The 22578-nt window shown below is 44.7% G+C and overlaps 1 protein-coding gene across 2 annotated transcripts in view; it reads right to left on the bottom strand.

Annotated features, from left to right (window-relative positions):
- The window catches only part of SATB2 (SATB homeobox 2), a 133043-nt gene extending 111841 nt beyond the window's left edge, over positions 1-21202 (bottom strand). The window contains exons 1-2 of one of the 2 annotated variants that reach the window (XM_042041127.1): positions 20946-21202; positions 17174-17392 (exon numbers count right to left, since the gene is read on the bottom strand). In XM_042041127.1, the coding sequence (XP_041897061.1) occupies positions 17174-17342 (169 nt within the window). In that variant the 5' untranslated portion in view covers positions 17343-17392; positions 20946-21202. Of the gene's footprint in view, positions 1-17173; positions 17393-17869; positions 18263-20945 lie in introns of those variants that run through there. The other variant, XM_042041128.1, reaches the window with a different exon arrangement.
- Between the last annotated feature and the right edge of the window lie 1376 nt (positions 21203-22578).

The raw sequence follows: 22578 nt of genomic DNA, 5'->3' as shown, positions 1-22578 counted from the left end.
TCCTGCCCCTTCCTGCTGCCCATGCTTGCAGGAACCCTGCTAAAAAACAGCTTTTGAAAAAACATCACTGAACTCGGTGACCCAGAGTAACTGATGATAAGCTGCTATTAGCACCTTAAAAACAGAGAGCAAAGGGCAGGTTACCACATCTGTCATTACTGACCCATTCTCATGCTTCTCACTATAGCATCTGGAATCTTCACACTGATTTAAAAAATAAAATAAAAAGCAACAGTAATCAAACTTATTTTCAAGACAGTCTCACTCCAAGGAAGTTTCAACCACTTTGCTCTCTATTTCGCATTAGAGAGTTAAACTGTCGTATCTCCAATGAATTTACTGCCTGAAACTTATCTGTTTCCTAATGTTATCTGAAAATAAACATACTTTCAGTATGTTGGAATCAAAAGGAAAAACATCTGCAGATGCTAACATGCTCTTTACATGCTGATATACACCATGGCTTGCTCCTACATGCATATATTACACCTCCAGCTTGCTACAGGGCCCTTAGAGAAGAGCAGTGCAACTTAGTCACTACTCACTGTCATTCCAGTTGAAGAATTTGGAGCAGTACTCAGAGAGCTGGAGACCAAGCATCCATAACAGTCTCACATGCAGTGCTACTGCAGTGCAAGCCAGCCTTACTCATAAATCCTGGAACTCCTCAGCTCTTTCCCTAACGAGCAATCAGCCAGAATCCCTGCCATCCACCCTCGCCTGTGCACACTCACAGAGCAGGCTGAGGTCCCCCAGCACTGAACTTGTGTGCACTCACTCTCCCAGCTTTAGAGAGAGGCTGTGGGGAGTGATGCTGCACAGCTCATGGTATATGACACATGGCACTGATTTTCACGCACAGAGAAAACGAGGAGTAATCCGAGGGCTAAAAAGGAAATAGTTTGTTTTCTTAAAGACAAACACAATGCTACTATACACACAAAACATTAACAGCAATCACAAATCACAGTAAAGGCTTCTTCTTCTTGATTTTGATTAACGTAGCTGACTCATGAACAGCTCTTTCACGCTTCCCGCAGAGCTTTGACCCCATATAGATGCCATCTGCGTAAAACGTCAGGGGAGCATAAACCAAGATCTACAGAAAGGCTTTTATAAGGACATCCATACACATCAAGAATTCCATTTAACCCATGAAAGAGAGCAGTGAAAAACTGTTCCCACCATTACCCAGAAGAAGGGAATGGTTAGCAGCAACCAGTACCTTTGTATAACATAAACATTTAAGCAAATCAGAGATGAGATTTAAGCTCTGCTGTTGCTTTCATGGCAAAGCTGCAATGTACAGGGAGTCTTTGTAAACACACTTGCATTTTTTGCCAAGACTCTCCTAAGGGGCTGAGAAATTAAGAAGAAATTAAATATGTATCAAAGAGACCAAAAGCACATTTTCTCCTCGTTGCCCATTTTAATCGATAGTTTTATTTCACTAGGGAGCAATCAATTCTTTAAAAACGAAGGAAAGAGAAATAGATATTTCATTAGAGAAGTTAAAACCCAAGATACTCTGCTACATAAAGCATTCATTTTTACAAAAAAAATACTTAGAGACAGTTAAAAGTATTATCAATATGCAATCATACAGCTCCCTGGAAAACATCTCCAGTTGTAAGACTTCCAAGTAAAAGCTGCAGATTTCTAATGACAAACTAGAAGGACGAGAAGAGAGCAGTTATTAAAAAGTCCTGCACTACTTCTTTTATTCATTTGCAAGTAATACTTTGTCCAGTCCATGCTTTTTTAAGTGATAAATGTGATACTATTGGCACTGAACTTCTATGCATGGTCTGGTTCCACAGAACCATCACAGACAGGCAGAGCAGAAAGCTGAGGAGCAGGTTCTACTCTTACAGCCACCCACTCCAGCCATTAAATACGGAGCAGTGCCTGCGTGTCCTAATAAAATGAAGATCAACTAGAAAGAAAAGGCTCCAATAAAATTCATGTCTTTTTAGATTAAAATCTCTTTCCATCAGGACAAGTTTTGAGTCCCATCTAGGTGTTATTTAATTTAATCTAATTTGAACAATTTCCAAACATCAGGTTGATTAATTTCAACAGCATGGTGTTATGGAAAGATTTACTGTACAGGGGTTGTCTAGCAAGGAATTAATAAAGAAGCCAGTTCTTTGCCCTGAGTAACATGAGGTTTTAAGACTTCCCAGATTTCTAGTGGGAATACTTCACAGCACAAGCATGTTTTCTTCTGGGAGTGAAACCCACCAAAATTATTAAAAACTGAGATCAAATGGTGGTGTCAAACCCAAAGGAAATCATTCTACAGTGGAGAGATTTTTATCAAGCGAAGAAAGTGGAAAATAAAGTTTTTGTTCTTGCTGTTATGCTTCAGGTTTTTACGTTTTGTTTGTCGGCTATTTTTTTTGTTTTGTTTTAAACAGAACACAGACACACATGCAGGGTAATCTCCCTCAAAGACAAAGCAAATTTCTATGGTTTGGAGATCAGAAACCAGGACATCGACTAGAAAATTCATAAACTACTGAAAATTCTTCATTACTTTATGTAGAAAACATTTTCCCTAGCAGAGACTGTAACATGGGCCACTCTCTAAGCTGGCCCTTCCAGTACAGAGAAAAAAAAAAGAAAAAAAAAATTAAAATAAATCTAGGCAATAGCAAGAGAAGAATCCACAAATGTTTATTTCCACACACACCTAAAAACCATTGGAGTGCAAGCAACTTTGCCTGGACTTCTAAGATGAGACCCTTACCCTACAACAGAAACTAAGAAGCCCAATTAGCAAAGCATGGATTGTCTTAAGGACATTATCTAGGTAAAGATTCCATATATTTAACAATAAAGCATGCTTCTACAACTGGCAGTAACCACAGGAAGCAATCAAACTACAAACATTTCCTAAACCTAATCTGCTTCTGCTTTTTCTTTAGAGAGAGACCTTTATCCAGCAAAGGCAGTGAAGGGAAAGCAGTCCATTTATTTATTTCTGTCTGCACTGCAGTAGAGCTGACCTTACATATACTGATTTGGTATTTAACTGTCTTTCCCTTTCTTCTAAACGATTTTGAGAAATGAACCTAAACTGAGAAAAATGCTTTAAAAGGCAGAAATCGGCACAGGAGAGGTTTGCCACTTCTCCTTTTCACATCCTGCAGCTCTAATTGAAAAGGCAGAAGCCAATTAAGTTTGACAGCTTTCAGTTACACAGAAATACCTGAATTTCTGCAGCAAAGATGCTATCCTGCACCCTAAGTGTAACACAAATCCATGATTTCCTTTCTGAAAAACTTAATCCCACCACTAATTAAAAAAAAAAAAAAAAAAAGAAACTAAAAAGGGAAGCTTTAAAGCCTCAGTGTGCCACTTCTTCAAAACAGTGAAAACTGCAAATCCTGAAGCGATCGGAAATTAAAACCTAGTTCACACATTAATAATCAGGAGGTTTCTATTCAAGACTTGACTAGCTGAACAAACATAAAATCAGAGAATCATTTTGGTTGGAAAAGAGCTTTAAGATCACACGTAACAATAGAAGATACATTTGTACACAGAAAAATCAACTACACTCCAAAATGTGAGGTATTTTGTCCAGCTGGCTGGGGCTTTTTCAAGAGGAAAGACACCAAATAGTATTTGAATGAAAAGGGGGTTGTTCTGATCTCAACATCACTTTTGTTTAAATCACAGCGTAGCTGTAGCTGGTGATGATGTGAGATCTTCTCCAGAAAATCCTCCAGAGTCCAGCTGAGGGCTGCAGACTCAGGGGACACAATGACAGGCTAACCAAGCACAATCACACCATTTCCACAGGGCCACACACACATGACTGCTCACACTCAAGAAGGATCTGGCCTGAAGCAGATCCCAGGTTCAGCCCATGCCGGGGCAATTCCGTGATACGATGGAAGAGACAGAGCTCCCTCATTTCAGCAAGCATTAGGCATGTCCATTAAGGCTCACTTTCAAGTTACCCCATAAATTATGAATACAATTAAATCGGACAGAATATAAGTTGTTGGCACTTAACTTATTTACAATAAATGCTTGGTTTGGGTAAATGGACTGTGTTTCAGCCTTTTACTTATCAAGCGCACCAGCTTACAACAGTCTCATTATGAGGCTGAGAATTCTTTCACTGTAAATCTTTTTTAATGGGGACTGGAGGAATGACTTTGCAGTTGTTTGTCACTAACCACTCGGAACCACGTGAAGAAAGCTGTGTGCACACACTAACAGGCGGCCAGCGGGAAATCGCTGTGTCAAATACGGGAGACTGCATCAAGATCTTTGCAACTGTACGGTCCGATCAAGCACCTCATTACAGCAAAAGGTTTTGTTTAAAAACAAGGACCCTACTTTCTGCTAATTCTCTGCTCTCCAGTGTGTTCTAGACAAAATGCACGATATCTGATTTTGCATATAAGCAGTAATGTGATGCTGTTAAACTCCTACTCTTCATGGGTTTATAAGCCCGCTGCAAATAATTTGTTCCAGGATGCAATTTGGTAAAGAAGAGCTCAGTCCACAGATGATTTTAATGCAATGTTTGCCAAAGAAACAAAATCATGTTAAATAACATTACATTGTAGAATTTTTCTTCTTAGGAGGGCCAGAGGAAGTAAAACTAAGGACAATATCTTTCTACTCCTCCTCAGCTATTTTTTCTGGCTTTACATATTCAATAAATCTGTAGGCAGGAAATGCATTTCTACATTTTATATTTTAGCCAATGGCAAATGCAAACCACAAGATATTATTTACATCTTTCTTCAGCTTCCAGTCCTTTCTGTGGCTTCAGTCTCCCAGCCATCACAGCTATCCCAGATCTCAGGAAGTCTTATAAATAAGTCACTACCGTCTCTGCAGATGTCCTCTGTTTCTGACAGCTTAACTACCCAAAGAATCCTTCTCCTAGCTGAAATAACAGCCTTGCTGTTTAACACAAAATATTTCAGGCCACTATCCCACCACAGAAACATATTATGAAACTCATAACTTGATTTGATAATACTTGAATTTCTAAAAAAATGATATAAAAGAAAAGCCATATTTAGAGCATGTGCTGTGACAAACAAGAAATGAGAAACAGAAGAACACCAAGCATTTACCTCTGGCATAGCCTCTCCTGCGGCATGTCTGGGACACAAGTGTTACTCACAGGAGATGAGGCCAAAGTGGATCAGCTGTTTCTGGTAACAAACCCCCTTCGCTAAACCGGTTGCTTTAACTCAACCCAAAGTTTGAGCCTGTTGCACCAGTTGGGTTCACAGGATAGGAACAGGAGCAGCCCCACTGGGGCCTTGTGCCACCCTGTTAGCCCAAGGACAGCCATGCACAGGGCAGCCAGGAAGCAGGAGCAATTAAACAGGAGAATAAAGCACTTCCACGTCTCCAATTAAATGAGCAAAACTGAGAGCAATGATAGCCCAGAGCTCAAAATACTGTTTCGAGGGAGCCTGAGTGAGAAAGCAGCACAAATAGCTGTCTGGGTTGCTCCAGCAGAAAGCTCAGGCCCCCCGGTGCCAGCAGCATCCCCCGGCACGCAGGAATCCTGTGGGGTACCAGCACCATGCTCTCCACCAGAATCACACACAGGCCTTCCAATCCATGGAATAGAATCATAGAATCAGTTGAAAGGCAAAGGTGAAGACACTATAGCTACATTTTTCCTAAATAAAACAGCTCAATTGGTTCAACTTGTTTCCCAGTTATAAAAGAAGAAAAAATATCCCACAGCCATACTTTATAATATAAACTAAATGGAAAATACACTCATTTCCCTCAAAATCAGTGGAAGAAACACTTCTAAAATCAGCTGACTTTTTGTTAAAAAAAATCATCTTAAGCCATTAATTTCCTATAAGTTTTAGAGTTTGGTTTAACTCAAAAACAAGTATAGGGTTCATGAGGGGTTATTAATTTGGGGGACTACTTTATGTTTCTTCTCTCAAAAACGTAACAAAACTCGCCTACGGGGCTAAGACACTCTATGCCAAGTTCCACCCAAAATTATTTTTAATGACCGACACTTTTAAACCCTGAAAACTGGAACCACTAAGAAGCCCTTAAATTCAGTGGTGCTAGCAGATGCCACCATATTATGTAATTTTTGAAGCAAAAAAACATCTCCTAGCAAAAGCATTTTAATGAAGGTTCTATTAACTAGTCTCCCGGTACTGGGATAAGTCCCCTGGAATGCAACAGAAAAGCTTTCATAGCTGGTTTGAGGTTTTATTCCTGGAGAAGTGCTGCAGACCACACTCGGGCCTATTTTGGGGTCTCCACTGGGACCCACCAGCGAGTACTTTTCTCCTTCACGTCCATCCCTCTGTGAACCGCTCCCTGGGAAGAAAAAGAAATTGTTCACCCTTTCTCTGTGTTACAAGATAAATGTCTGCCAAGAGAGTCTAAAGTAACTACTGCACCTACAACTCTGCCTTCAAACCCACTTGCAGGCTCCAATAGTGAGACAAGCTGAATTACCCGCAACCACTGTAACCACTGCCTCCCTCCCTCCTGTCTTATAGATACTGGCAGCACTAGAAAACCTCACTTCTAAGTGACAATGTCAACAGATATGGCAGAACTGGCTATGGGCAAAAGTTACAAGTACGCACACAAGAGGACAAGCCACATCAAACTTTCTCTCTGAATAAACGTTGTCAAACTCAATGGTTACTGATGAAGCGCTGCACCCTGCCTGACTTTCAGCAAGGGTAAGGCTACTGCTACAGCAATATCATTGCTAGATGACAGAAGGAGAAGGAGACCACAAAAATCTTCATCGCATCTTCAGCAGGAAAGTAAGTGGAGGAGGGAACCACAAATGAGAAGAAGTAGAAGCCATTCTGTCCCCCAGAATGCAGCTAATTTCCCTCTCTGCCTCCCATTCACCAGTCAATACAGTCTTCAGACAGTCTGCACCTATGGCCTATTATGGGCCTCTGGGGCATGGCCTTTACTTACAACTCCAGTCTTTCACACCCTTGTGCAGAGAGGGCAACTTCAGAGTGGCCTTCTCTTGTATTCTCTTTTTCAAGACCAGAGCAGTTGTGGGGGAATACTCTACCAACACAAGATCGCACATTTAACAGCTATCAATTGGAACATTACTCTTCTAGGAATATTTACATTTATCTGCCAGCAGGTTTTTAATAACTACCAGATCTTTATCAAATGAGTCATGAGGTCGAGGAATAAAAGTTAACAGATACACTCTCTTTCTCAGGTATGCACAATACACTTCGTACAGTTAATAATAATTTTGGGCAAGGGTGAAAATGACCTACCTACAGGCTGACCTACTGTGTGTGGATTCACTTGTGAAAAGTCAGCAATGCTTTTGGGGCTCAACAAGCTGAATTGCTACACTATGCACACAGAGCTACACCAAAGAATTAGATATTTCTGCTAGTGCAAATGCATGTGCTCACTGAGAGGTGTTAGCCAAAGAAAGCAGATTACATCTGTGCTCCAAAGGCCAAACTGGCTCCCAGTTCACTTTCTGATGCCATTCCAAATGTTGATTTATAAAGCTGTATGATATAGGACTAGAGCCAAGGCTACTGTAACAAGGCTCTCTCTTTCCGTGTATGGTACAGCCGAAAGGACACTTCTGCTTACAGCTCTAGGAGTCTGAGAAAATGGGAGAGCCGGGATCCCTCAACCTCAGGCCTTCAACTACAGTTTGGTCCCTTTGCAAGAGGCACAGAGAGATGCATGCCCCCCCAGCACAGGGCCTTTCTGCCTTTTGGGTTTTAATCTGAACCCTGAGATGGTGAGGTGGCTAAAGGGCCATAGAAGAGCTAGTCCCAGGTAGTGATGGCTTAAGAGATCAAGTACTCTTATTTGCATTCATGCCCACAGATTTCAAGAGGGCAAAAAAAACCCACAAAACACTCCCCCCCCCACATAAAGTAGCACCACTTTTCCTTTTGAAAAAGAAGGAAGTCATTTTTACTACTTTCTACCTGTCCATGGCATTCTCAAAGCTCATCTAGCTGGGAGGCCAGTATGACACTGTGATCATACTAATGCAATCAGAAAGGCTCAAAACAGTCATTATTAAGCCAGACCCAGACACTTAGATAATGCCTAACTTGAGCACTACTGTCAGGCAATACGCCTACTTACTGCATACTTGCTCACAGGAGCCCATATGAAGTCTACTATCTAGACTTCTAGCTTGAGAAACAAACTACTTAAAAAAAAAAAGAAGGAAAATTTTTAAAAAAGCCCACACTTCTGTTACTCTGCATTTTCTCTAAGTCTAAAAATTGGTAGTGTGTATGACAGGTCCACCTCATTTTTCTTAATGATGTTTTTATTATTCTTTCACTCAATTAAAACAGAAATGGATATTGCATCTTCTGACTGTATAATTGTTATTGTAATCTGTTTTCGATCACTGCTTGGGAAATGGGTCCAAAACAACATAAACTATCCACAGCCTCAGAATACAAGTCATTTTCTTTTACTACGATACTTAAAGAGACATCTATCATGTTGCTCCACTAACATGTTTGTATTATGGCAAAGAAGTTATTTGTAAGTTGGGAAAAGACATTATGAAAATCACCTTTTACTCCAAAGTATTGTATAACTCATAACTTATAACTACATTTCTTAATAACCATTCAAAATAATAAGGCTGGAAATTGTGCACATCTAAGTTTAATATATAAATAATGGAAATGAATATAAACCAAAATATGCTCAAAATATGAATTTATATTACTCTCAAAAAATAGGCTGGTTATAGTTTTGAAAATAACATGCTTCATTTCCAATATATGCCTGTCAGTTAAATTTATGGCAAAACATTCTCCATGAGTTTCGATTACCAAGATGGTAAATACTTCTTTGTGAGTTTCCTCACTTATCTGAAGCTTCCGTCCAAATGCTGACAAAGTCAGCAACTTCTCAAGAGTGACGTGTTGGTGATACACAAGTAAAGATAGACTAATCCAGCCCCTTGTCAACATTACAAATAGAATGGAACAGCTGAGAAAGAGAGAGACAAAGTAACCTTGTGGCTGTATGCGGCCATACAAATCATGCTTTTGATATAAGAAACTCCCCTCCCAACATTCCATGTCAGGTTTAGCACGTTTGAAAAGATTTGCTGTCAACAATGCATCTTTTCATCTCAGTGTGTGTCTCTGGGGAACAAATGAGGGAGCATATTTAAGTGGGAGACATTTCTACTGCATTCCGAAAATGCAGCGGGCATATGGTTATCTCAAGAGATGCTGCAGCTTCATATAAAATAGCGTCTGACAGGTATCAAGATTTTTCTGAGCTTCTTTACCTTGCTGACATTGCTATTAACATGGTAGAGCTGTGCTCAAATTGTTTAATATTGCATGTCCATCTGATACAAGGACATCAGCTAGAGCACAAGGACTAAACATTTTTAGCCAGGTAATTAGCCAGATAATTTTCTATTTAGAAAACAAGTCATATGCTTTAGACTCTTATCTAGAGCTACCTGTCCTTTTTCTTCAAGTTCTTTCTGTTCCCTTCATGCAGCTTCTACAAATAATGACAATTCTCTTTTTCCAAACATCGCCGCATGAAACACCAATAATCATTCAGCATTTGACAGGAAATTGAAAATATATCTTTAGCTCAGAAATAGTATTCCTGCCCTAGCATCCAACTTACCATAACATCGACGCAGGGCTCACACTCCATTTTTTAAACAATCTGCAAATTATTTGGGTAGTTTTATTCTAAGTAGAAGTGCCTCCTGGAAGGAGGTTTTACGTAAGTCCTCAGATACTAGCGACATCGACATTCACACCTTTAAAAATCAGAGTAAGAATTACACTCAAAAAACCCAAAGCAAAACACAACACTAACCAACCAACAAAGCAAACAAAAAAACCTTTCAAACATCTTTTATAAGACTTTTTCAATGTCAGCAACCCTAAATTGCTAATATACAAATCCCAAAATCTTGTATATTTGTAAATCCTCAGGGGATACCCGCAGAGCTAGTAAATATATTTTAAAAGGAAAAAACCAAACAACTGAAAATACTATTTCTTGCCTTTTTAAAGTTCCCTGAAATAGAAGGAATAATATTGGAAATATAAAACATTTTTTCCCTTACCAATATTTGAATCAGTGCAATGGAAGACAGGGACAAAATATACTCAACAGCTGCAGTACATGCTTTCATACAAAGCGCAGGAACTCTGGATAAAAAAAAAAATCCCTAACTATAGAGCAGCGACAATATGGACAACATGCCTTGCTGGCTGAGAACGTATCACACATTAAAGCAGTCAACACTCGGGAACGGCCATGAGAACCTCAACTAGATGGGCTAACAACTGCCCCCAAATTAAATGGCAAAGAGTATTTTCTGTCTTTCATACCACTAATCAATGTAAACTCATTTGTAGCCCCGCAGCAGAGACACTGCTGATGAGCATTCTGCAACAAGTACAAAGCTTGTTGGAGGGCAATTTTTTTTAGTATCGCTAGAGGCTAGAAAACATTTCTCAAAAGCCATCAGATACTCAGCTGCCTTTTGTCTGCTGTGACTATTTCTTACATCTGCATTAGTGACACATGCCACCATGAGGACTGATGCAGCTGACCCCGGACAAGTCGTACAGTAGGAACCAATTACCGCAAGGTGATTTTTTTTCTGAGCTAGAAAGGGCTCCGGCTCCTCGTTCAACACAGTGGGCTGGTTTCAAAGGCACTGAGAGCTTCAAAAGGAGAGCACGCTCATACGGTAGTTACAGAGTATGAATCAGGCACAGGTTATCTCGAACAATCATATCAATTCAAAGGGACTTGGTAATACTTTATACCTTGAAAAACTGGGCCTTTAATCCTAAAAACACAGCTGTAGTTACTAATTTAACTAAATTATGAGGGGCAGTAATTAAAGGCCTAACGTAGCTATGCCTTGCAATTTGGGATTCAAAAGAAAATCTTCCCAAGTTCTACAGATTTTCAGTTACTTTGAAAAGTTTAAAAATAAGATTTAAAAGCAGGTTGCGGACTGCTCAATCACAAAAACAAGAATTTTCCTAAGCAGATCACACAGATGTTTGGGAAATATAAATACATGACTGCAATAAAACTCTTCATTTTACAGCACCATAGTTGCCATATCGTATTACCATGTTCTGTGTCAATGCGAGTGACAAAAATCTTACTGGTTCAAGTATTTTATTTAAGCTCCAGACCACCGTTGTGGCCCTTTTCCTCCCCATTCTACATACACAGCTTTAAAGAAAACATCAATAATAGAAAGTAACTGCAAAAATAAATATTCAGGCTTACATCTCCATGAAGAGTACTAAACTTAAATACTTTAAAGGAATTTTAAAGTTAAGTGGTACCATCTGAAAGTCTGTGCTACAAACTAGAAAGTTTCAATATGACATAGCTGTCTGCTGAAATGATGACTTGATTACAGTTACATTATACCAGGTTTTTTCTATTTTTAAATCAAGATAAAATATTCAGTACATTAAAAGTATTTAAATAGATATAAGGATTCCACAAAATTAAGTATTTGGGAAAGGAATCTTCAAACTTCACCTCAGAGTGTTTATTCATAACAATAAAAGTTTAATATTGTTGGCCTTCCTTCGATGTCCAAGTTCTTCACCTAAATCTGAGTGTAAGATATGTCACTATTAAATTTCTTGAAAATATATTACCTCTTTGGCATTTTTATAGTTTTTAATATGACTTTGCCATCTTCTTTAGGCATAAAAACAGTTCTGGGGAGTCACTGAAAACTCCTGTTAAGGTGAGTTTGTCAAAGAATTGCCCTATAAATAACTGACAGTAAATACACTACCTTTTATCCCAGTGACACTAAGAAAAGGCAGGACCAACTTATAAAGGGAGGAGAAAACAGAATTAATGTGGACTATTTCAATTATGTTGGTTGCTTTTTCTTTCCTTTGGTTTATGATGAGAATAACAGCATACAGTTAACTAACACGGCCATGGGTGTGGGGAGGAAGCAGGGAGATGACTTGAAAGACTTAGGAACTGTTGCGGGGGGGAAAAAAGTACATCTTACTACCACTAATCTTAAATCTTGAATTCAAAATTGTTGGTGGCTTTCTGCAGATGCAACTTAAGGGTTCCAAAATTACTCTAAACATCAAATTATGTCTAGGTCATTGAATGGGTGGATACCCTATATTCTGTTTAATGCGTATGTTCAATTGCACACATACTTCAACCAACTGTGTCTTTATTTTAATAACAGACCAAGTACTGAAAACACATAAAGAAAGACTATTTTTCTACCTCAGCAAAAATACAGCTGATACACTGCATGACCCTTCAGGAATGACTGCTCTGCTTGTTCTATTTATATGACATTGCCTGGTTGGAAAATGGAGAGAGGGGTGAAAAATCAGCAAAAAGACCAGAAACTCATTTTTAACTATCAGTCCCAAAAAAGAAATCACTGTCTTGCTTTTCTTACTGTTCCTGTTAAATTAGAGGTTCCTTCCTCATTATGTATCAGAAACACATAAAATTCAAGATTTTACATTTCTTCCAAATCCCTACTGAATTATATCAAAGTACAAAGCAACATTTTCCAACTATTCTGCCACAGATAAAATATAAAACACAAATACAAAAGCGCATCTCTGCTGGTTCCTGATCTAACATGGACTTGCAGCTTTCACGCTTCTGTATTTCAATTCGCTTAATTCTTTAGAACAGCTACATATTTCTTTCAGGCAGCAGGAACATATTCTTCATCTAGGATCTGGGCAGGAATCTAAAACTTAACCTTTCGCTTCACTCAATTCCTAAGGACAAGTGAAACATACTTCCTTACTGTGTTCAGCATGCCATATTAACTAACCATTTAGAACACAGGAGCAAATTTGATCATGCTGTACTCTTCCATTTGCACAGAAGTGAATTTTCACTCCAGTCAAGTACCTTAAATCCTTGTAAAGATATAAAAGGTAGTACAAACCCTACAATATTTTTGCAGAAATATTTAGAATGGACTTTGACAAACAGCTCTTTAGCCATCAGCCTGTGTTTCTGTCACCCCAGAGATATAGTAAAACTGATTTCTAAGTACACCTAAGCAGACAGAGCCACAATACATTGAACTTTAGGGGGCTTACAGCAATCAGCAGCAGCACTCCGAAGAGTCACTGCATCCACATTTCTGGTACATCTGACTTTGTAAAAGCTCCATAACTACAGCTACTGATTAACATCCTGATCATACACTTTGGTTTGACTTGCCTGAAAGCTTTTCCCTCCATTAATATTTTGTAAATTGAATTACAGTTTTTAACAGTTAAATGAATATGAACATATTATCAGACTGCATCAAGCTAATCTAAACAAAAAATGTTTTGCAATCATTTCCTGCTCCAAATTTGAACATGTTCCCTTAGCTATAATTTGGTTCTATGTTTCTTTTTCGGCAAAACCAAACTTCAGAACAGCTCATTCTGCACACTGGCATTTTAAGTTGCTTTCAGAAGCTTTTGACGCTTATTTTCTACACTCTTCAAATCAACACACACATATATATCTGCACATCCACTCTTACACAAACAGGTTCACGAACTGCAATCAACAATACTGTAAACGTAAGTTTCCTAGTCATTAATCATCCCTCTTTTTTTTAATCCTTATGGAGTGAATTACTAACTGAGAGGAGACGCCAATTCTAGTAAGTGAATGTTACCCAACAGGGATATAAAGCTGTCAACACCATAGTGCTCTTGCTTGCCCTAAACTCTCTCCCAGGCTTCATATGTTTTTTAAAGCAATATTAGCCTTTTTCTCCAAGGAACCTTACTCTCCTTAAAATCTGAGCACTTGTGTTTTATTACATACAGGTTTTAAAACAGACTGGTCAGAAAACAGTTGAAACATTTTAGAAAGCACTGGCTTAGTCAGGCAAACCAAAACTGGACTCTATTACATTGAACTGACGCTAACAACATTGTAAACAGTACCAAAACTTTTAAATCCCCTATAAACACAACATTTAAGACCTCGTTTATCTTTTAAGTGACCTTCACTAGATTATTATAGCTGCTGTAATGGCCCTTTGAATTAAGTACATTCATGTTAGGAATAAAAAAATCAGGAAAATCATAAGGCAAAATTTCTCATGAGAACAATTGATTTTCTGTCTGCACTACAAAAGCTTATTTTAAAACACTTTTTCACTCACAAAATTAGAGAGAAAGCTAGAAACACTGATAGCGCTATATTTCTCTATTTCTCAGGGAAGTCACTAGAAAAATAATTGCAGCAAACAGTACGATTATAAAACTGGTTACCAAAGGTCATCAGGCTCATCATAGCAGCAGGTAGTTGAGAGCTTATTGCTCTGTTCTCAGAAATTAACTTCAGAACCTGATGTTATTACAACAAAAAGCCACTTGACAAGTAGGAAGGAATTTCAGCATTTACATATCTAAGGCCCAAAATGAGATGAGATAAAGAATTACTAGCATTTGGCTTTGCTTTCAAAACGTTTAGATACACATTATGAAATTAAAAATAAAACAAAACAAAAACTAAAATGGTCTCTAGTTTTCAGTAAAGCATTTCCATTTCTGTCCCCAATGCAATTCACATTCAGTAAGTATGAGTACTTGTTAAAGCCCGAGAAATAAGAATAAACTGAAACACGCACAACCGAAGCCTTGGATGCCACTTCACTATGACTTTCAATAGTTTCCTTTTTGTCAAACTTTAGGCACAATAGTAGGAGAGCCCCTAACAATATTTATTTCAAATAATTTTTATACTAATTTGCCAGTAAATTAAAAGTAAGCCTTTCCACAAATGTCTACAGCTGCATTTCACAACTCCAGTGGAAGAATTACTAACACCACAGTAATCACTGCAAAGATACAGACTTCCAAAAATACCCGAAATAGGTGTGATCTGCATTCAGGAAAAGGTCACTTGATCATAACGGGTTCTTAAAGATCAGACTTGAAAAAGAGCAGAAGAAAAATATCTGGAAATTAGCTATGTTGATTTATTGTGAGAGTATTTCCAGGAGAAAAAAAAATAAATCAATTTTAAACAGCACCATTATCTTATTAAAAAAAAAAATCTACCTTAACTAATTTAGTATTGAGTATTACAGAACCTAGGTAAGTATTCAGACAAGAATAATTTTCTTCTTGCTTTCAGTAGCAATAAGGAGTAATGAATAACCTTTATTATGAACAACCTAAAACCAAAGAGACTGAGACTGTTTAAAGAACACCAGCTAAGGAAAATAAAAATTCCTCCTGCATTTCTTATTCCCCCACATTTCTACACTCCAATCTACAACACCTTTATAAATGAGCTGAAGAGTAATGAACGAAAACTTAGGCTCTTAAAAGTTTGCTTTCAGAAATGAAAGTCTTTTTCTTAAGTGGAAGAAATCTTCCAGAGCTTAACAGGCCAGATTCAAGCTGAACCACCGATATAATTATAAAAGCCACTGAATTTCTCTTGGATAACACAGCTGCAACTGGAAAGCAAACATATTCCAAAACATTTTAAAGAATTCTTTTAAAGTATATTTCTATAAATGCCCCAAGGAAAAACATTTCTGCTCTAATTCTAACATTCTTTTTAATATCAAGCAGCTTTAATGCCCAAGTCTCGAAAAAGTCATCTAAAACTACATATACTCCTTTTTATATTATTAACTAGTTCCTTTTTACAATTACTCAACAAATCATTTCTTCACCAATTTATAAGTGGAATAGTATTACAAGTCTTTCACTGCAAAGCTGTTTCTTCTTTTTCCATACATTGGAAGAACATAGAGAAGAGGATTAAAAACTAGATACATAGTTATCCAAGAAACATAAAAAACTAGTGAGCTCTCTTACCCTTCATTAGGTATATAAATGAATCCTAAGTTTTTAAAATAAAATCTGCAGCTCCTTAGCAAACTTCAGCAATTAGGAAGCCTATTGAGCCAAAGAAGTCTAAAACAAGCATCTAATGGTAAAATCACTAAATAAACCTCACGTAATAGAGAGTCATGTGACGACCATTTCAATGTATCTCTCGAAATGCCATTTACACAAACTGTGTATAAAGAACTACAATTATGTGTTACCACTCTGCTCATTTTAAAACACAAATACGGAAGATTTTTTTAAGATAAAGTTACTGGTGGCCTTTCCTGCAGTATTTTGCTCACAACACCTGGCTAATTTCAAGATTTTAAAATATATTTTTCCTAACAACAGGCTGCACTGCCTTAAACATGACAGCATCAGAGTTAAGAGGAAAAAAGAAAGCATTTAGGAGAAGTGACTGTAAAGTTTATCTGCTTGGAGAAAAAGGAGGGGAAAAAGCAACCACGCGCTTACCATGCTGTTAACACAAAACTGACCAGCAACTTGATAGCAAAGTAAGAAAGATTAAGTATTCTAGAGAAATGCAGAAGAAGTGCAAAACTAATGCTCAATATGTTTGCTGAAAGAGCTGAACCTTACACATGCTTTGCCCTGTCCTCTTTTACAACAACTGCTACAAAATGCTACTTACTGAAATAAAAATAAAATACTAAAATGCAACCATAAACGCTATTCTTTTTCCCACCCCGGTGACCCCATTCTTAAAGCTGTGATGGTGGGTGTAGCACACCTAAGTGGTGTCACCTGCATCCATGAAGGCAGCCCGATCGCCCACACCCAGCCCGGAGACGATGCCCTCTCCTGCAGGCGCTGCCCAGGCCCTCCGCCCGGCCGCTGCCGTGCCCTGCAGGACCGCCGGCGGCAGGGGGATACCCGCGGGCTGCCCCAGGGCGATCCGCACGAAGAAAGCGCCAAGCGCAGGACACGCTCTCACCCCGTTACCCTCCGGCAAGATCAGGCCTGGCCCTTGGAGAGCCGCCCGGCCCGGGGTGGCCTCTTTCGGCAGGCGGCCTTCTAACGCCGGAGGGCTGCGCGCCACACGCCCGGTCCAAGTCTTCCCGCGGATCCCCATCACCGCAGCGGGGCCGAGCAGACAAATGCTTGCCCGGGAAAGCGGGAAGCGGCCCTCCAGCTGCCACGCGGACCTGCCGGTCCCTCCGCGCACGGTGCCGACCCGCCCGCCACACGCTCCCCCGGGCCCGCCGCCCTGCGCGCCCCGGCCGGCGGAGCCGCCGTGAGCGCGGCCGCACGGTTACCTCCCACGGGCTTGGTGACGGCGCCGTTGGGCCTCCCGCGGGTGCCCATGGGGCTGCCGTTCTGCTCCAGCCTGGCCACCTTCCCGGGGGGGGGGCCTTTGATATCGGGGCTGCCGCTGCCTCTGTCGGGGCTGTCCCGCAGGCAGGGGCTCTCGCTCCTCCGCTCCATGCTCGGAGACGCGGCTCCCGCTGGCAGGTCGCAGTAGAAGGAGCACGGACCTAGGGCGAGAGAAAAAAGGGGCGCTTCAGTGGCCGCCGGTCAGTACCGGGCCCCGCTCACCCGGCCGGGCCCCCGCTGTGCGTCTCCAGGGAGGTTCAGCTCCGTGAAGCCGGGCGAGTACCGGCCGGGTGCGATGCCGTCCCGCTCCCGCCGCCGGAGCCGGCCCCGCTGGATGCGAGCGGTTCGCCTCGCCCGCCCGGCACCAACCTGCCGCGGGCGGGGGCAGGCAGTGCGGCGTCCCGGTTCCCATCGCGCTCGGTAGGCAAGCAGCCCGCCCTCCCGCCGCAGCCAGGTGCTGCTCCCCGGGTCCGGCCACGGTCCCGGCCCGCCCCCGGGGGCCGCGGGGAAAGGCTGCCAGTCCAGACGGCCCCGCTGGCACGGCCCCCCGCGCCGGCCAGCTGCGCAGCCACGGAGTAGCCGGCGGCTGGCGAGGAAGCCTCTAGCAAGCGGCTCCCGCGAGCTGCCGCTGTACTTACTGCTTATAGCCTGTCTGTAAGTTGGCTGAGTTGGGCTCTGTCCATGGATCAGAAGTAGAGAATCCAGGGTGGAAAGTTTTCCTGTTTCTTTCTCTCTCGCCGCGTTCTCCGCTTCTACTCCTTCCCCCCACCCCCAGCCCCCTCCTCGCCCTCCTCCGGGGGTGCTGGGGCGGCGGGGCCGGGGCGGCTGCCCGCGGGGCGGCAAGAGCAGAGCCCCGTCCCGGAGGGTCCCGGGTGGCGAGCGGAGCGGAGCGGAGCGGGGAGGTCGGGACGAGGGGGCGGGGAGCCGCGGGGCCGTCGGCTGCGGCGCGGAGGAGAAGGGAGAGGGAGCTGACTTCTCACACCTTGAGCGGAGAAAATCAATACCGGGGGAGACAGGGGGAGGAGAAGAGGAGGGAGCGCCGCTCTCCCGAGCTCCGCGGCGGCGGCGAGTGCCTGGCGGCGCGGGGAAGTGGCGGCGGCGGCCCCCGGTGTGTCACTTTCAATCGCTCCCTCCTCTGCCAGCGACAGCAGCGGCAGGAGGGACTCGCCACAGAGAGCGGAGAAACGGTTATTAGTTGCGTTGAGTCATCGAGGCAAAGTGAGTCCTTTCTGGGGTTGTCCTTGCTTTCGGGTTTGGTGTATGTGCATGCCTCTGTGTGTGTGTGTGTCTGCCTGTCTGTCTGCGCGGCGTTCCCGTCCCAGGGCTGTGCATCCCAAACATCGCCACCCCTCCTCGCCTTGACACCCCTCCCCCTCCCCGCCCCCCCGCAAAAATCAAGTCTCGCTGCTACCTCGGAATCGGGCACAGACGGGCGCGCAGCAGCCCACCTCCTCCCGGCCCGGCCCGCCCCGCGGAGCCCCGGCCCCGCTGCGCGCAAGGGTGGGAGGCAGAAACCCACCTGGCAGGAAATTAAACACCAATAAATAAATAATACATCTCACACGCGAAGAAGGAGCGCGGTGCCGCGCGAAGGGAGGGCGTAGGGTGGGCTGGGTGGGGAAGGGGAAGCGTGGCAGGACGACGCGGTGGTGACAGGAGAGACCCAGGGCAGAAAGGCGCAAGGGCAGGGGCAGTCGGGCTGGGGGAGGGCCGAGAGGCAACGAGAGGAGGAGTCGGGAGACGAGGAAGGGCGGAGGGGGAGGGGGGGCGTGTGGGATAGTGGGGAAGTCGGAGTTGGGGACGCCGAACTGACCGACAAGGAGCAAAGCTGCTACCGGCGCTCAGTCCAGACGCCCGGGTTAGTCCGATGCAGCCCGTGCGGCCTCGACGCCTCCTGCCACCCGCCCCCCACCCCCGTCCCCCTGGGAGCCGAGCGGCGGCAGGGATCCTCCCGCAGCCTCTCCCCGCCGGGGCGAGGCGACAATAACTTTTCGCGGTGTAGTGGGGGCTACCGCCCCGAGGGCCGGTCGCGCTTCCTCCGGGCCGCCAAGAGCCAGCGACCGGCCCCAGGTAGGGCCCCGCCGTCGCCCTGTTCTCCGCGCCCGGCTCCAGGCAGTTACCGGGGTGGTCCTGAATAATTGATGGTGGGGGCCGGGAGAAGGTGACAAGCGGGCAGAGAAGAGCTGCTGCCGCCGCCGCTAAATTATTTAATAGCGGAGCTCCGGGTAGAGCATGACAGCGCTACCTAAGTGCAGCCAATGGTGCGGGCAAAGCTCCGGCCGGGAAGTCGCAGTGGGGCGGGATCGAGCCCCTCACCAGTCCCGGGGCGGCGAGCGGTCACCCGGCAGACAGGCTCTCTCTCTGATGCAAGGTGCACCGCGCCGCTCCCTGGGGCCGGCGGCGGCGCGGGCGCGTCTCCCGGCGGGGCCATGCCCGGCGGGCGCCCCGAGGACCCGCAGCGCCCCCTGCCCGGCCCGGGGGGCGCGGGGGAATGAGCCGGCGGCCCCGCGCCGCTGAGCCCTCGCCGCCCGCCCGGCGGTGGAACGAGACCCGTGTTAAGGTGGACCGACGGAATCCCTTCTGGCGCGGGGGGCGGGCGGGGGGGGGGGGGGGGGGGAAGGAGGTGGCGGCGGCGGGCACCCAAAGTGCCCCGACACCCCCCTCCTCCGCCTCCCCCGCCGCCCGTCCGCGGCTGGTTCCCTGCGCGGCGCCGCCCTCCCTGCCGTGCTCCCTTAAGAGCTCTGCCTTTTACGGTGGCGCCGGAGGGTCAAAAAAAAGGGGGCTACGGGGGGGTTAGTGGGGAGCAGAGCCCCCCCATCCCGGGCAGGGCAACACTGGGGACCGGCGGGAGCATCACGGCCACCGGGCAGCCCTGGCGACAGGTTTTCGTTAGTCCTGGGAGCGCCCGGGGAGAGTAGGGTGGGCAGCAGGGGCTGCCTCGAGCCTGCATGCAGCCGTCCCAGCGCTGACTCGGGGTTTGGAGGAGGGTCAGGTCCCCACAGGAGATCGGCTGCCGCTGCGCCCCTCCTGCCCTTCGAGTGGCAGTGACAGCCCACCCGCCCGCCGAGCGCTCGGGTGTCCCGAGCTCTGGGCCGCCCCTGAAAATAGTGCCGGGAAAAGCAGCGGATCCCCGGGCAGGGTAAGAGAAATCATCCCTTCGTTCCACATCCGACCTCCGGGCCGGCCCCGGAAAGCAGTGCTAAGTGCGGCTTTCCCCGCCTCGGCCGAAGCACTCGTGTCTCTCCCCGCATCGGCTGGGGCAGGGGGACCCGCCGCCAAAGTCTGGACGCGGTGCCAGCCTTTCCCTGGGACAGCATGCAGTGAACGCGGGTGGGAGCCGGGTCCCATCGCCGGCTGAAGTCTGGGGGAGCCAGAGAAGATACGGGGAACAGCGGAAGGCCGAGGGCGGGGGGCCCGGGGGCCCCGCAGGGCCAGGGCTCCGGGAGCGTTCGGAGGAGCGAGCGGCGGTGCCGGGAACGCGCAGGCTGCGGAGAAGAGAGCGCAGCGGCTGCCGCCAGCCAGGTCTCCTGCCTTCCCTCTCAGAAAGGAGCCTCAAAGTTTGGAGAACTCTGTGTTTGCTTTTTAAATAACCCGATCTAACTTTTCTCCTTCCCCCCCCCCCCCCCCCAAAAAAAAAATCTGATAAAGCTCAGCAGCATGGAAGTTAACGTTTTCCGCCAGCTATCGAATGATTGAATAATGTTTTGTTCTTACCTTTGATGTTGAACTACGAATGCCCGCGGATCAATGGCCAGAAAGTTAGAAGAATTGGTGATTTAGGACTTCAGTACTTCTGGAAAAAAAAAAATGCCAATGGTTTAGCCAGGATCTTCCCTGTCTGATTCGTTACTATTATTATATCTGATGATGTGGATGGATGGAGAGATTCAATCCAAGCCCATTAATGAGGTATTTTATAAACACCACCGTCTGAAGATCTTAATTTACATTTTGTCAGTGATCCTTTCCTTAACAGCGGAGACGTGTGGCGACAGCGCGATTACAGGACTTTAGAAAAGCTCCTATAAGAGTACGACTGGCTTGTTAATCGATTAATATTTTATTAAGTGTAAATATTTTATAAAGTTTTTAGGAAAACTATCGATTCTAAATTATTAAACTAGTCAGAAGGGCGTTTGAATAATGCATACAATTAAATACATTTAAATATATATGTAGCGATTGCTTCATTTGCAATGAATCCCCTGCACCTTTCTGTTGCTTTCGTTTTTTCTCCACCGGCAGCTGGTTTCTCATTTGTGCCTTCACTGGAATATCAGGATTACCGAATATGTGTTTAGTTCGTATTTATAAACTGAATGTTTACATAAATACTCTTAGAAAATAACTTTGAAGTCGGAAGCCGTAATAATTAAAAAATTTCGACACGGAAGCAAAGGGGCTTGTTAATGAAACTGAGGGAAACTTAAACCGAGTTCGTAGAAATGTTGTTTGGTAACTTCTGTTTTGTAAACATCACTTAATTTATACGGATTTTATGAAGCATGATGCTTATTTTTGTTTTACATATTTTTTCCCAATAAAAGACTTTCTCTCTGTTTCGAATTACAAACACTTTTTTTTCCCCTGTTGCATGATTTTCACGTTTTCCTTATTTACACTGGAAAAAAAGGACGATTATTTCCCATCGTTTTCCTCACCTGTCTTCAATGTCGCTATAAAAAAAACCCCAAGCCTATTTTTTTTAAAAACTTATTAATAATATTAATAACCTATTTTTCTTTTTCTAACACGAACTCCGGTACGAGAATTTTCTGCTCTCGCACTCTGATGAGAGCAGGAGTAGATGCGCTCCGAGTGCCCAGCGCTACTGAAGTTTGTGGACGCCTAAAGTCGTTGATTGCCAAAAAATTTTGAACAAAAACACCTCCTTGGAAAGGTTTGGTTTTCATTAACTACCGCTCTTAAAGCCAAAACGCATGGAAGTGATCGCAGCTCTGTGCCCACACAGGCTTCAGAGGCGAGCGGCTGCAGCCTGGGCTGCCGCGACCTCCCGGGCCTCGGCTGCCCGCGATGCCGCCCCCCGGGCCGGGGCAGCTCTCGCCCCACGCAGCCGGCCCGAGAGTCGGCCCTCGTGGCTGGCAGGATCCGCCGGGCGCCCTCCTCGCCTCCTTTCTCCCCCTTCCACCCACAACTTCCCAGGGGCCACGGCGCCCGCGGGACGACAGCCTCACCGCGAGGCTCGGCCGGGGCTGAGCGCTGCGGCCCGGGCGGAGGCGGGGTCCCTGGCGCAGCGCGCTGGGGTCCCGGGGGACACCGGCCCACCGTCCCCGGGCTGCCACGAGAGCACAGCGGCCGGCGGGATCGGAGGGGGGTGGCTCCCCGG

The sequence above is a fragment of the Corvus kubaryi genome, unplaced genomic scaffold (genome assembly GCF_017639235.1).
Source record: "Corvus kubaryi isolate FWS band 111438036 unplaced genomic scaffold, C.kubaryi_AGA036_p1.0 37396, whole genome shotgun sequence".
NCBI lineage: Eukaryota > Metazoa > Chordata > Aves > Passeriformes > Corvidae > Corvus > Corvus kubaryi.
Note: the sequence above shows the minus strand (reverse complement) of the source record. Positions and strands in the feature narration are given on the sequence as shown.